This window comes from Belonocnema kinseyi, chromosome 5 (assembly GCF_010883055.1).
Source record: "Belonocnema kinseyi isolate 2016_QV_RU_SX_M_011 chromosome 5, B_treatae_v1, whole genome shotgun sequence".
Lineage (NCBI taxonomy): Eukaryota > Metazoa > Arthropoda > Insecta > Hymenoptera > Cynipidae > Belonocnema > Belonocnema kinseyi.
The window spans coordinates 48128961-48145672 of record NC_046661.1 but is presented as its reverse complement, the minus strand read 5'-3'; the positions used below and the strand labels follow the sequence as shown (position 1 = coordinate 48145672).

Below are 16712 nucleotides of genomic sequence, written 5' to 3'. Positions count from 1 at the left end.
CAATCAACTTAGAAGATCCTTCTAGAAAGTTACAATATTTATTTTTCTGAAGAAAATTTTTAAGGATTATACTCGATAAGACGGACAGATTCTAAATTTTGTAAATAAAAATAACTCATTTCTTAATTACAAATTTTTCATTCGTCAATTTTAATCTCATTTATGAGTTGAAAAGGGTTCGACTTTCTCAGCCAAGACAATGCCCGACTTCAGATAAGTCAACGCCGTTTTACCTGTTGAAGCCATAAAAGTAAGAGGAAGACCTATGTCTTGACTCTATTTTGAGACGCAGCTAGGCATCGATGTCTTACAGACTAACACAAGACATAATCAATTCGTACTCAAGTCGAAGCATTTTTGCTCGGGTATCACTATGGACTTGAATCGCACACGTTGCAAAATTTCGAGGCTGAAGGGGTCCCCGCTTCTACCGTGGCCTTTAGGTTATTTTTGTCAAGCAACACCCATTGTATTTCCTGGCATTTTATCTATGAGGGCACTGTAAGTAACTTTTCCTGCTGTGCATCTACCGAAAAACACAGGCCTATTTGAAATAAATAATTGCTATCAATAGTAATTCGGATGAATATATTTAAAAAATTTTGCTATTAGAAAAAATAAACTAAATTAAATAATAGGAATCGTTTTTTTATAAATAATTTATTATTAATTTCATATTTCAACTTTATGATTTGATGTACTAAATAGACGAGCGCTTTTCAGCACATGCGTGATTGAAACAGGTGCAGTCCATAAGCCAGCACGCATGTCATTGTTTTTGTTGACGAACGACGTGACTAATTTAACGTACCCTTTAAATATTATAATTTTTCAGTTAAAAATTAATATGATAAAATTAAAAAAACGACTTAAGCATTTCGCGCAATAGTGAATTTTATGAAGAGTCGTTCACAGAGGTTCAAGATTGTTTTACAATGATTCATGAGATTCTATTGAGTTTATCTGATCTATTATTATATAACCATCATCAATTTCTCGTAGCCGTCAAGCGTCACTTCCTAAAAGTTCTCAAAGGATAACTCTGAGGAATAGATTACCACGTCAACAGTCGCCCTATGCACGTCCACAAAATCTACGTGATATACAAATGGAGAAACCCACCAGAGTCAAGATTACACTGAATAGTCGTTTTGCAATACATCCTTATTTTATTGTATTGGGTGTTAGCGATCAGCGTCAAGGGTTTGGTGTTTCAACGCATGTAGGCCATACAGGAACGCGTAGTCCTCAAGTTATAAAAGGTACTACCATGGAAGACACTCTGGATGTTGCCGTGATTGAACTTGAAAATCCTATCCTATTATTAGGTCCTATACCGGGCGCTTGTCATGCTGAGAAATATGGTAAGCGCTACTGATTATGCATTCACTTTTACGAAAAACCTTTTTCTTCAAATTCTGCGTGAACCTCCTTGTCCTAACTTTAATGAATAAATATTGTATACTTTAATGTTTAAAAGAAAGATAAACGCATGTTTAATATTTGTAATTATTAAAATACATTTTATTCATTATCACGATATTTAATAAGTCAACCTCAAGCTGTTTTTTAAAGGATGTGTTTGATGAAAATATATAAACGTACGTATTTTTGATCTATAATCAAAATTTTAAATACAAATATCTGAAAATGTTTTTGATAAATATATCGAATGCAACAAACGTAGTTATATCATATTAAACTCTGACCTTAGTTAATAATAGGTAATAATGGTTTTAAAGCCCTTCATATTTCCTGACCCTAACTCAATTCATTTTTATGGTTTAAAAAAAAAAATTAATTGACTGTGGATTTAGTCACAACAAAATGTTAATAAGGATTTCGTATGAAGTTTGATTTTTTGTTTAATAAACAAATATCTATTGGCAATTCAAATCCTATTTCAAATTTAAATCTAAATTATTTTCATATCTAGCGGTTTAAAGAACTAATTAACAGATTTTTTCTCATTATTCCATTTGAGTTGGTAAGTTTTTCGTGTCACATATGCTACAAGGTCCACACAGTACTCTTCCCAAAAAAAAACCTGATCTTTTATGAGGCCGCCACAATGAAAACTAAAAAAAAATCGTTAAATGAACGTATTTTGTTTCTAAAATTCAGCTTGTACTGTGACCACCCGTATAAATTTATATCTTGAGTCCAATTTATATGACTCCAACACAAGCGGTTTATAACTTCGAGTGTATACCTGCCCAGACAAAAAGGTTAATTCTGATTGTCATAAAAGCTAATATATATATGCAATCAACTTACTTTCGGATTTTCATTTGTATTATACTTGTGTGCCTTCACTATGGGATGGATAAGCACTTCTAACTCCCTATGACGGAGAAGTAAATTTCCCTGCATAAGGAGAAGAAGAGTTCGGAACTGGTCGTGGTGAGAAGGCCTAAGAAATCCCGCAAATAACAATGACCTGTAATCCACAACGAGGATGACCCTTATGGGTTGGAGTTGATGGTTAGTAGGATAGAAGTATGAGTGTGAATGCGACTAAGCAGCGACCATCAAGTAGCACTCGTCTCCCAAAATAGGTCCCTAAGCCAAGAAGTGAACTACCGTGTCGAGGGCTGAATGTCACCAGAGAATGGTGACTCAAACGGTGTCCTAAAATAGCGGTCAACCTCCCAGCGTAAAAGTGCCTTATCTTCAGAAGCGGGGCTCTGTAGGGATGGACCTTGTTTTTCTTTAGCTACTCGTGGGAACAAAATGAATTCCATCTATGAAAATGAAAATAACACTAGTAAAACACATGAGTAAGTGACTTCACCAACCTTTGTGACGGCCAGATGTCAGGATGTTATTGACATAACTTTTTGTTCAGTATACTTTAGTGAAGCATTCGGTGATTGGCACGTATCTTCTGAGACATCCCTGTCAGGTCACAGGCATATTCGGTTTTCGCTGGCAGCTGACATGTCTGATCCAATCGGGTACAGGGACCCAGGAGCGACCGACTGGGATGGTTACAGGGAAGATCTTGGAGAGGCCTTGGCAAGTATAACCGGAAGGATTAGGTCAATTGATCAGTTTGAATTTTCTGTGTGAATAATATAAAAATCAATGAATAAATCGTATGAGGACAACTGTCCTCTTCGAATTAGGAAACCAGACAAGGATGGCCCTTGGTGGAATAATCAACTTCAGACTCTGAAAAGAGAAACCAGAAGACTTTTTGAAAGAGCCAGGAAGACTGGTAATGTACCTGACACGGATACACTTCAGAGAATCTTGAAGAAACATCCAGCATCTCAATTAAGACATTAACACTGCCAACGGGGACATGGCAGAATCGGCTAGCGAAATCCTAGAACACCTCATGAAGGTGCACTTTCCTGGTTCCGGATCTGAGTATCGGTCAAAGGAAGAGGCTGTTAGGCTGAATTCCACTGACGGCCCGGATCAGAGGGCTAATGGGAATGATTGGAGAATAGCTAGCCGGATGGTTAAATTATCAAAAATAAGATGTGTTGTCAGTCCTTTCAATCCATACAAGATTGCTGGAGAAGATGGTATTTTTCCGGCGTTGATCCTAGGAGGTTTGGATGTACTAATAAAACCGCTATGTAACATCTTTAGGTCATTCCAATATTGATACACTTCATGCATTTACCTCCCGCGTTCAAAAAGCGGGACGAGAAGGAGATGTAGCGATAGCAGCGTTTTCAGGCATAGAGCGGGCTTTTAGTAACAGACCAATGAACTCTGTACTTAATTCTGCGGAAGATCATGGTGTAGGTTTTACAGTCAATAGGTGGCTGCATTTTATGCTATGCGACAGGATTGTCTAATCTTCGCTCCACGGGAGTAGCGTGAGAGCGAAGATTAAAAAAAGATGTCCGCAGGGAGGAGTGTTGTCATCAACCCTATGGGCACTTGTCATTGCCGATTTGATAAAAAGGTTAAATAAGTTAGGTTTCTACACACAGGAATGTGTAGATGACCTTGGTATCTTGATAACAGGAAAACATGAAGATACTGTAGTCGAGCTTATGAAAAATGCTCTCAATATTGTTGACGGTTGGTGCAACAACCATGGCTTCTCTGTAAACCCAGACAAAACTTAACTTTTTGTTTTTACGAGACGCATGAAACCACCTGATCTCGTGAGTCCTAGGTTCTATGGCAAGAAAGTCGAATTCTCCACATCAGCTAAGTATGTAGGTATTATTTTTGATCCAAAATTAACCTGGAAACTATATGTTCATGCGATAGTTGAAAAGGCCCAAGCAGCCTCCTGGGCATGCAGAGGCGCGATTGCAATAAGTGAATTATAACCTATGCCTTATTGACCTGGGTGCCAATAATCAGTCTGGTAAGTTCCGGGAACCAGCTAGAAAGCTTGCAAATAGTCTTTTGTCTGGCAATTGCTGCATTAATGAGAACTACTCCAACGGCAGCATTAGAGACTATTCTAGGTATACCATTACTGCACCTTTTGATTAGGCAGAGGACTACAGTGGAGGCCTACATACTCACACTAAAAGGGAGTCAAAGTAGTATCGACGACATTAACCTGCATGATTCAATAAAGAACGTGCTAGCAAGTGGTAAAATCCTATGCATACACTTGGATTACATGCTAAAAGAATACTTATTCATGAAGCCATTCCAGGTGGTATTTCCAAGAAGGGAAGATTGGCATGATGAGCAAAAGAGGAAAAACATATTTACTACGGGAGGGCTCGTTTAGTATATAGACGGTTTAAGGGAACCCCTGGAATATGGGGCTGGAATGTTTGGGATGAAACCTTGTGCTGAAATAACAATCGCACTGGGAAAATTTACCACAGTATTTCAGGCTGAAATCTTAGCGATCAAGACCTGTCTCTGACTGCGTCAGGCTGCATTAAAGACACTCCAATCAGAGGAATTTACATCCAGACTAGCCTGGAGCTGCCTCCAAGAACTTCTCGAAGTGTCCAGTAAAAACTGGGTCAAGTGGATCTGGGTTCCCGGATATGAGAACATTGAGGGCAACGAAACTGCAGATATGCTTGCAAACAAAGGGACTAGGAAGTTCCTCAAAGGACCTGAACCATACTGCAGAATCGTGTATGCTTCAACTACGTACGCCATTGAAAGGTGACTCCTAATGGAGCATGCGGAATGTTGGAAGATGGCTAAGGGTATGGTACACTCGAAAAAGTATATCATAGAACCATGCTTGGGAAAATCTCAAAAACTCCTAAACATAAAGAGAAAGCAAGTGAAAGTAGTGGTACCAATGCTTACGGGCCATTGCCACTTAATGAAGCACCTGAACAATATGAACGTCGACAGCAACCCGTGCTGTCGAAATATGGCAGAGAAATATGGCAGAGGATTTCGAAGATATCTCCTAGTCCGCGATATGCATGTATAGGGAGCAAATTGGCCTTCTCAGAGAGGCATCGATTTTATAGGGTAAAGTACAATAGGTTACACTAGTCGACCTCAATGCTATGGACTTAAATGGTGACTGTTGTCACCTCCAAAGCTCGTGGCCGCTCGTAATTGTATACCTACAACATCATCACAGGAGGTTTCAACCATCGTATTAAATTATTTGAATTAAGTTATAACATTCTACTCTCATCACTCACTTGACTTAGTCCGTGGCTATGATGTATCACCGGGTTTACCCGAGTAAAAGTTTAATAAAAACATATAATAATAATAACCCCCAAGGTACGACATATATGATACCAAAAAAATCCAGACGCTAAAAATCCATCTGACTTTCGATCGATAGCCTGTCTTCCAACAATTTATAAATGTCTTACATCTATCATTGCAGACAAGGTGTGTTCTCATTGCGACGGCCATGACATTCTTACAGAAGAACAAAAAGTATGTTGTAAAAACTCACGAGGCTGTAAAGATCTAGTTACTATAGACGCTGTTGCCGTGACTCAAGCTCGTCAGCATCAAAGGAACTTACACATTGCATGCATTGACTACAAGCAAGCGTTTCCTTTCGTGCTGCATGACTATTTGCTTGAAGTCTTAAAACTTTACAAAATCTGCCCACGCATTATTGTCTTTCTAAGCCATGCGATGATGCTCTGGGGTACAAGAATTAAGTATTTGGATCATGGACAACCAAGGATAACTAGATTAATAGCCTTACGACGGGTATATTTCAAGGAGATTCCTTCATTGTACTATGATTCTGTTTAGCGTTGTATCCATTGAACAAAACACTAAACAACATGTCTCACTGCAGCAAGTGATCGATGTCACAAAGCAGTTTACCAATGATATCCACATGGAGTTCGGACTAGATAAATGTATAACAGTGCATTCAATCAGAGGGCCATTAGGGACCACAGAGTTAGAGAACTAGTTCGAAAATGACATCGAGGCAATGGGTGCAGGCGAATCACATAAATGTCTGGGCATTCTTGAATCTAAGGGTATTTAACATACCATAGTCAACATACCCAACAGGGCGTTCAACACATATGCCATCCCTGTCCTTAGGTACTTCTTCGGGCTCATAAAATGGTCTAACACCGACCTTGAAAAGTTAAACAGAGTTGTTAGCGTAGAAATGACGAAGCACCGAATGTACCACAGAAATTCAGCGATTGAAAGGGTAGTTCTACCATGACATTTAGGGAGTTGGGGCGTTGTAGATGTCACAAAACTGTGTGAGTCACAAGTTATACAGTTGCGAGACTATTTTAACAACAAACGAAATGTTGCGCTTTACAGTACAATCTGTCAAGCGGATCTTGAATGCACGCTCTTAAATTTGTCTTAAGATGGGGTCTTGAATATCAGGGCAGAAACCATAGAGGAATTAGAAATACAATGGAGGAAGAAAGCCATCCATGGCGAGCACCCCAACACGTTAGGTCAAAATGTAGTGAATAGTGAGGCATCTAATATTTGGCTAAGAAACGGTGTTCTGAATCCAGAGACGGAAGGATTCGTCATTGCAATACAGGACAAGGTTGTCAGCACCAGGAAGTATCGCAAACACGTGTTACATCAAGAAGTGGTCGACCGGTGCCGATTATGTGGAGACACGAACAAAACCATCGAGCACAATATTGATGGTTTTCTTGTAATGGCTCAGAGAGAATATACGCACAGACATAATGATGTAGCGGGCATTATACATCAACAACTTGTCCTAAACACAGGACTCTTAAAAGAATGGATGCCCTTCTTTAGATAAATTCCAATGCCCGTTTTCGAAAACGAAGATTACACCTTATATTGGGATGTTACTATCCAAACAGATCATTACATCCGGGCCAATCAAGCTGATAGCGTGATGAGAGAAAAAAAAAGGTGGAAGAGTCTACATCATCGTCACTGCTTGTCCGCTTAACCGAAATTTGCAGTCAACCTACACAACCAAGATCCACAAGTATAGCGAGTTAATGCATGAAATAAAGATGGAGGAATGTGAATCATGCATCTATTCATCCCATTGTTATTTCAGCTACAGGCAATGTGCACGCCACAGGTTCTGAATTTTTTCATTAAAAATAATTAATTCACTAATTACAAATTTTTAATTAATAAATTATAATCTCATTTCTGAGTCGAAAAAGGTTCGTCTTCAGAAAATTTTACGCGGGCTTGGAACTAAAAATGCTAAGACCATAAAAGTAAGACGAAGGCTTATGTCTCGCCTTAGTTTTGAGGCGCAGCCAGACATCGATGTATTGTAGACGGGCTCAAGACATTACTAAGTCCAACTTCAGTCGAAGCATTTTTACTCGGCTAATAAATTTAAGGTATAAAATTTGATAAATTCTTGAATTTTTTTAGACTTCTAACGTGCTATATTATCTTTAAAAGTTCAGAAATATCTGCTTTGGAACTCATTTGACGTATGGTTTAATAAGCCTGCTGATAGTTTTTTGTTAAAGTGTCTCTCTTCTTTTTTGGGCGAGTAATCACGTTTTAAAGTCAGCAGTGAATCTTATTAGTACATTCGCTAATCTCCTGAGTAAAAATGCTTCGACATCAATTCGGCTTGTTTATGGCTTGACTTTATCTCCCAGACGAACCTTTTTCTAACAAGAAATGAGATTGAAATTGATGAATAAAAAATTGCTTCTATTGATTTTCGCGCTCGATAATATATTTACTTGGCGCTTCGCGCTCTATAATGTATTTACCATGCGCTACGCGCTCGTTATTTTTATATTCTCCATACTTGTGCACAGCATTTTTGAAACTAAAGGTCAAAGCATCGAATTTGTCCCTCAAATTGTATATCATTTCCATTAGCAGCTTTACTGTTTTCTAACTTCTAAATTATATCCCTAACACCAGTGACACAAAGTTACTCAATTGAATTTTCTATCGCATAGTGTTTTGCATCGCAGTAGTGGTGCCCTATTGCTTCAACTCATAATAGTTTACTAAGAAAGTCTATCAAAGGCGTCTAGGTTGAAGAGTCTAGTTACAATAACAGTCCCACGAAACTTCGATTAATCAGAGTGCAGGGGGGGGGGGGGGGGGGGGGGGGTAGTTTTAAAGGAGAGTCGTAGCTGGTCGGTGTTTTATGCTGAGAAGTTTAACAAACTTCAGCAGCGTTATTATATAATTGAAAATCTTTAGTATACTGTGAAATTATTGAATATAAAAATTAAATTTTTTATTTTCCATTAGCTTTTTATGCCGTCAAAACTTCAATTTTAGATTTTTTTTACAAAATTCCTAAAGTTGTTATGGAAATCTTGTAGATTATTCAGAATGCAACATTTTTCTATCTTTATTTCTTTTTCATATAGTGCATTATTTAGCTTAAAATGTTCATTTTCTTTATTTTTTGGAATTTTGTAAATGCTATAACTCTGGTAATTCTTAGTTTTATCGAAAAAAAGTCACTAGGATATATTATTTGGCCTTTCTAATAGTATGAATATGCTAATAGAAAATGGTTAAATCTTAAACAAAGTCGTCTCAAAATACAGAAGATCGCCGATCCCCCAAAGTACAACAAAATCGATGTTCAATTGAGTTGCCATAAATTTAAGCCACACAGATTCATTACGAAAATCTGGGGGACCACCCTCAAAAAAGTGAAGTTAGCTGGTGATTAAAGTGGAAATACCTAATTCTATATGTAGACGGTGATAACTTTTTCTATACACCCCGGCTTCGGTTTAAATGTCGACGGCCATGACTAACCTAACATTTAAAAATTTGCATTAGGAAGTTATAATTTTATTCTAAGTGACTATTACGAAGTGTTAAATGAAAATTAGTTAAACATTATTCCAAATAGTTTCCTTGTTAACAATTGCGTAGTCTAATATCGCAAAGCGAATAGTTGCTTTGACAGGTGTTCAGGTGGCTGACAACGTAGTTCAGCACTCCACAACTCTCGGCATAAGCCAAAATTCAGCCTCCAAATGATACATTCCCCTAGATGCCCAGATGTGCAACTACATTCATAGGAATAATTATGAGACTGAAAATTCTCTGAAATGCAAACTGTGAGACCAATGAAATTTAAGCTGCAACAAATTTAACACCAGCTTTTTTCCGTGAATATTCAAAATGCGCTCACTTTTTGAATTTTTATCCACAGACCGGGGTGAGGGTCATATTCTCAAAAATCTAATACCTTCTCTGATCAGAATGTAAAAAGTATTGGTAATGGGTAAAAAAGATCGCAATTTAATTAAATATTGACTTCGATACAGTGACTGAAAGTGCACCGAAATAAAATCTATTTTTTCGCAATTACTGAGTCTCAAAACATCGAGATTTTATCACAAGAGCGATAAGCAATGCTTACATAAAACAAATAATTTCTCATTTCAATAAGAATGTATGAATATTATAGGAACTATCATTAGAATGTTTTGAGTTTTTCTAGAATATTCTGTGATGATTTGGAATATTATTGAGGTTAATAAACTGTCCTTAAATTTTATATAATATTTTATAATTTCTTAAGGCTTCTTGATTGCCTCAAATTTGTGATATTATGTTTGAATTTGAATCTGTTTTAGCTGCAGAGCAATCACTCACAGTCAGTATTTTTAATAAATTTTATTGTCTTGGTGAAGAGCAGCCTTTGGAATTTGCAGGAACTGCTCTTCTTGTAATTTTTATTTAGAACTATGCACTTAATTAAAAAGGTATTTGGGAAATGACACAAGCCCGAGTAAACATCCTTCGACTTAATTTCGACTTGGTTCCGAATTGAATTGCCCCCAATCAAGACATGCTGAAGTCAAAATGTTCGACTTCAGCTCGTCTCAGTTTAGAAACAGAGCCAGACTTCAATTTATGTATAGCAGGCAAGTTTAAATGTCTCGCAGACATATGATGTGTCAATTCATGTTAATTTTTTAAAGTCAAAAATTTCTAGAATTAGAAGTGAATTAGAAGTTTCTTTACAAGAAGATGAAATTATTGACCTTTTAAAGCATCAGATTCCCCTCATTAAAAAGATTTTTAGGCAGTTATGTAAAGCATGATAACAAACTTTCTAATTTAATTCACCAACAAACTAATGTTCAAGAGCAAAATTTAAGTTTACCTGGGATTTTTGAAGAAGGAGGTAAAGATCCTTGGTTTGTAAATTCGACAGATATTCAAATTCCTGATTCAGTTACAGATATTCTCAGATTAGGTCAAGGTTTTAGTAACCGTGTGATAAAAAGTAGGCCAAAACAAATGATGGAAATAGTAAAAGATGTTGAATCAAATATACACAAAATTTCTATTTTGAATCAGCAGCATTTCCGAAACAAGGAGTTGCACTTTTTGTTTGCATATCTGTAATATTGATTTAAAAATTTTTTAATTTTTATGATTACGAAAGAGTTTCATAGAAACAACCCCGATATAGTTTGCATGAATGCTAATAAAGGCACTATTACTGTTTGCATGAAAAAATCGGATTATATAAAGGATATAGAGAATTTGCTTTTTGATCATGATAATTTTGAATTTTTACATGATAATCCGCTAGAAACATTTTAAAAACACACTTTTAAGCTGCCTGACAATTAGAGAAAGAAAGGAATTCCTGGAAAGGATATAAGATGGACTGGTATTAACACTGAGGACACAGTTCTTGCAAGATGTTATGGTTTGAGTAAAATTCCCAAAGATGACTATCTCTTGAGAATAGTTATTTCAACTATTAATACTCCCACAAAGTTTAATGAACAGAAATTCAATTTGATTCTCGAGGACTCTTTCACGTCTTCTGAATAGAATGTGAAAATTATCTGGAAATTTCAAAAAAGTATTATTCGAAAAACGGTTTGGGATGACCATGTAATGATTTCTTTGGATGTTATTGCAATGTTTCCGAGTATACCCCTTAAATTAGTTAAAAAGTCAATTTTAAATAGATGGTATACTATAAAAACTCGTACTCGATTATGTCAAAAAATTTTATTGAAGGGATAGTTTTTATTATGGAGGCAACTTATTTTAAATTTAATGGACATTTTTACAGATAGAGGTCCGGTACTTTCATAGGTTCAGTTATTTCTCTGATTTTAGCAGAAATAGTCATGAAAGATTTGGAGGTTTTTGTTTTTGGGTAATTAGATTTTGTTTTGCCTTTTTATTTTCGGTTTGTCGACGATACCTTATTATGTGTTAGGCTAGAACATTTACTCATGAAATAAAACAGGATAATAGAATCAGGTTTTTGCATATAGAAGTAATTAAGGGTTGGGATGTTAATATTATTATCAATTGGTATAGAAAAAGTACATATTCAGGTAGAATTTTAAATTTCCTTTCTGTTCATCCCTTTCAAAACAAAATTGCATTAATCAAAAACATAATTGACTGAGCTCTAGGTTTGTCCCATTTTTCATTTCACACAAGAAATTTGACTATTGTTAAGAATATCCTTTTTCTGAATCATTATCCACAAAAGTCAATTGAGAAACATATTTCAATTAGAGTTTAATACATAAAACACAAAGAAAGTAATAATTTTCTTGCAGATAGTGAAAAAGAGTTAAAGCAATATACATAATAGTTGAGTAAATACAAGTATAATTGTACTAATTAATAGAAAATGTGTAACTCGATAAGTCGAAATGTTGTTGGTATAAAACTACTAATGGCGTTATAAAAATAAATAAATTTATTTACAGCTCAAATGAAAGGTAAAATCCTGAAGAATACTTTTAGAAATATAAATTTATTGAAATCGTTTATCTAGCTGTAGTCAAGAGTTAAAGTGGCAGTACACAATTCTTCCTAATTCAGGATGGCATTTGTTGATTCCCCAAGGGATCATTTATAGTAGAATTAAATTTTCACATTCAGAAAGCTTTATATTTTTTTAAATCAGGTAACAACTTATTTTTAATATTATTTTTAACGATGAGAATCGATTATACATAGCCATGTATAAGTTTTTAAACTTTGTATGGATGGAGTGTGAAAGTGAGCCAATATAAGTGTTTCAAGACTTTTGGAAGGTTATCAAAAATCGCGCATATAATAATCAAAAGATGGTTCTAGAAATCAAGAACATTATACGCGTGTAAGTTTAATCATAAAACGCAATAGTAGCATATTTGAAACACTATTCAAACAAGAATAAGGCCATATTGACAAACTTATGTAAATATGCTAGCTCGCCTTTGGAAAATCAGGTATTTAGAAGATATTGACTTTAAATTGGAAACACAAAAATTATTTAGAGACTCAATTTATTTTAAGGTTACCCATAAGAAAAAATCTTTTAAAATGTCATAATATTATATTTTGAAGCGATTTCAAATATTGGTCAAATTGAAGTATTTTCGGAACGAGCTTAGCTATCTAGTGTTTTTTTCCTTATTCGACGAGGAAATGCTACAATTATTACTATCCTCTCAAATGCTTCAATAAATTTAAAACAATTTTGAGAGTTACAAAATTGTGGCAGTTTTTTTTTAATTGATTGAAAATAATTATTTTTTACCGCTCGAATTAAAGACTACTTCATATTGAAATAAATTATTTATAGGGAAATCAAAATTTACATTTTCTTAAATCTCTGTTCAAAAGGGTAAACTATAAAAAGGAAAACGTGGATTGGTTGAAAAAATCTAGAAACAGTATCTCGCACTCTTTGGTACTCACAGGTGCACTGAATAAACATCAATTGCAAAATAAATCGTATAACGTGTCCCCTGCACTCTAGATCTTATTTATTATTTTCTGCGCATCATTATTTTGTTTCTATTAGTGATACGTACTTTAACCAATTAGGTGTTTAAGAAACGATACAAAATAAAAACGTATAAATAAGTCAATGGTTAATCGAAATCAAATTTAAAAACCATTAGAAGCTTTTAGCAGCATTATTTATTTTTCTGCTGAAATAAAAATGATAGTTGCAGTAGTTATGATTTCAATAAAATATATAAATATTTCATGTCGCTTTTCTATGTAACTGTACTACATATGTATACATATAGTAAATTATCTGTTATAAAAAATTCAAATTTGTGGCATTGAGACTCGATACCGTCCACACTGTTGCATAGATCGACTTGAAAATGTATACACTTGTAGATTAGGCACTGGAGATGGTTCCTACCGCAATCCGAGTCGCTAATTGATAATAGCACAGAAAAACTCTTGTGTTAAATTTGTTGCAGCTCAAATTTCATTGGTCTTCTAATGAGAATTTAAGAGAATTTTCAGTCTTAAATTCATTCCTCTGAACGTAGCTGCACATCTGGGCATCTAGAGGAATGTATCATTTGAACCGCGCTGTCTGCCACCTGAACACCTGTCAAAGCAACTATTAGCTTTGCGATATTAAATTGAACGCCCAGGCATCAAAATTCGATGCAGACGGTCACGACGTAGATTTTACATTTATTTCACCCAAATGACGCCCGACAAAGTCATTTCGACAGGTTAATGACAGTTTGTAGAGGACACTTTACGTTGCTTTGGATAAAAAAAAAACAGTCTCAAAATGATGCTTTTCCCTTGGGTTCTCATAATGAATCTGTCTTGTTCAAATTTGTTGTAACTAAATTGAACATTGATTTTGGTGTACTTCGGAGGATCGGCGATTTTCTGTGCGCATTTGATTAATAAATAATGCAAAATAAGATTGAATATATATATATATATATATATAATTCTTTATGCCCCCGGGCAGGTCATAGGAGTATTGGGGGGGGGGATGTAGTGGGAGGGGCACAGTTTCTGAAATGTATAAAATCAACTGATCTAAAACCTATGATGCTTATGAAAATCTACAGTTTTTTTTAATCAGCACCAACTTTTGCATACATATTCTTTGGAGTCCCAGCCGGGTCGTAAGGGTATTGGGTGTGGGGCAGATCGGCGGGGCATCTCAGTTTTTCACCAATCGGCATCCGACTTTTACGGTTATTGTTTTGGGCTTCAGGATAGGTCGCAAGCGTATTAATAGGTCGATGGATTAAGGGGAGGAACAGTTTTTGAAATATGTACAATCAAGTGACTTATTGATGCCTATGAAAATTTACAGTTTTTGGCAATCGGCACCAAATTTTGCACAAATATTTTTTAAGCTACACGATGGTTCGTAAGAGTACGGGGAAGCATACGGAGGGGTGAAGCATATTGGTGGGGGCACGCTGCCATTTTTGCCAAATCAGCGTAAGATTTTTCACACTTATTCTTTGGACTTTCGGACAGATCGCAAGAGTATTGGGAGAAGATGGAGTGGAGGTGGCATAGTTTTTGAAATATATAAAATAACAGAGACATAAGAAGTCACAGAAACACGCGAGCCTACATAAAAAGATGCATTGACGTAAAAGAAGCTAGAGAAGTATGACAAGACAGGAAAGTATTGTGGCAAATAGTTAATAAAAAGAGTGTCACTGTGGACACTATTCGACCCAAGTGGGGAACCTCATATTAATCCTTTCCTCACTGACTGAGCCATGCCTACCCCGAAAGGAAAATGGCTTAATGGTGTAATAATAAAAATAATAATAATAATAATATCTAGCCTAATACTTATAGTGCTTATGAAAATCCACGATTTTTTACATTCGGCACCAAGTTTCGGCACACCTATTCTTTGGGCACCCAGACAGGTTTTAAGAGTATGAGGGGCATACAGAGGAGTGGGGAATATACGGGGCCACATCCGCAGTTTTTGACTAATCGGCTTCGAACTTTGCACACATATTCTTTGAGCTCCCGTACTGGCCGTAAGAATATTGTGGGATGATGGAGTAAGGGGGCGGCACAGTTCTTGAAATATATAAAATTAAATTGCCTAAAATGTATGATACTTATGCAAGTCCATAGTTTTTTAGAATCGGTACCATATTTTGCACACATTTTTTGGGCGCCCAGACAGGTCGTTATATTATGGAGGGCACATAGAAGCACATATTCTTTGGGCTCACGGACAGGTTGTAAGAGTATAGGGGGCGTTGCGATAGTTTTTAACCAATCAGCATCCACCTTTAACGCATATTGTTTGGGATCCCGGGCCATATTTTGAGATTTATGTAAAGGTAACGTATGGGGGGGCGTACTAGAGTAAAAATTTTATAATCAAAAGCAATTACATTTTTATGTATTTAAGTTTATATTTCTTGTTTACCTTCTGAGTTTTCTCCAAGTTCAGTTCCGACTTGATTACGAGTTATATATGATTTAAAATTTAGACAAGCCTTTTTCATATTAGGTTTTTTAGTTTTCAATTCTTTTTTTGTATTCAGAGTTTTCCTTAAGCTTTGTACAAATTCCGCACGTGAATTGGAATGTCTGGAATCTGAATTTGACAACTCAAATACTGTTTTTATAATCAAAATTCGAAAAATACAGTTTCCATGTTTTATATTCAAGTAATAATTTCCATTTTAGCTCCTCAGAGTTTTTTCAACTTAAGTTTAAATTTCACTATCGAATTCGCATTTTCGAAACCGAGATTCTACTATAAATACTTCAAATGTTATGTTGATTACATTTCTGTATTTTCATGTTTAATTTTGATATAAAAAGAAAACATGTAAGTAACATTGAATGCAATAAAAAATTTGACTTTTAAATGCGTAGCCCATTCAAAAGTTAATTTATTCTTGAGTAATAAAAAGTTCTTCATCATGTGTTTATATGTTATTTTATAACTTTATACAACTTTTATCGTCTTTCCATTTGTTCTTGATGTATAGTCTTAATTAAAACACAGCTAGGATAAATTTGTGTGTTTATGTACCATATAACGTGGGACAGCTGTTCGACCTAGATTAGATTAATGTTTCTTACAATAATTTGTGTCTGAATTATTCATTTACTTGAACCAAATTATCATAGTAAACGTTTGATTTTAAGAATAATTTCGATAGATTTATAGAGTCAACATGATTGAGAAAACATGTTAAAAATGTACAACAGTTTTCTTTGGATATTCTCAACAATTGTACGCAGAATATTTCGAAAAATATTTTGGAATTTTTTTCCTGGAAAAAAATAACTTGCGAAACATTTTTTTGATCTAAAAGCAAAAAAGTTGTATTTCTTTTTTTTCGCCTCTTTGGTCTTCATTTTTAGAGGCTTTAGAGTAGGCATTTCAGGTTTCACTCATAGCTTTTCACGAATTCTCAGATGACTTACGAAGAGTCAAGATTGTAGAAACGTTGCGTACCTTTACAATTTGACGGAAACTAATTGGTTTTAACTAAAATAGAAAAGTATGTTCTATATTTGCGTTTCGTGGCAATATTTTCGGAAATTAA

The 16712-nt window shown here is 35.3% G+C and overlaps 2 protein-coding genes across 3 annotated transcripts in view; one reads left to right on the top strand and one right to left on the bottom strand.

Annotated features, from left to right (window-relative positions):
* The window catches only part of LOC117173266 (protein O-mannosyl-transferase TMTC1-like), a 1004108-nt gene that overhangs the window by 164610 nt on the left and 822786 nt on the right, over positions 1-16712 (bottom strand). The gene's annotated exons all lie outside the window — the stretch shown is intronic.
* The window catches only part of LOC117173267, a 46855-nt gene that overhangs the window by 1824 nt on the left and 28319 nt on the right, over positions 1-16712 (top strand). For both annotated transcript variants that reach the window (XM_033361739.1, XM_033361738.1), the window contains exon 2: positions 1003-1364. In XM_033361739.1, coding sequence (XP_033217630.1) covers positions 1109-1364 — 256 coding nt within the window. In that variant the 5' untranslated portion in view covers positions 1003-1108. The remainder of the gene's footprint in view (positions 1-1002; positions 1365-16712) is intronic.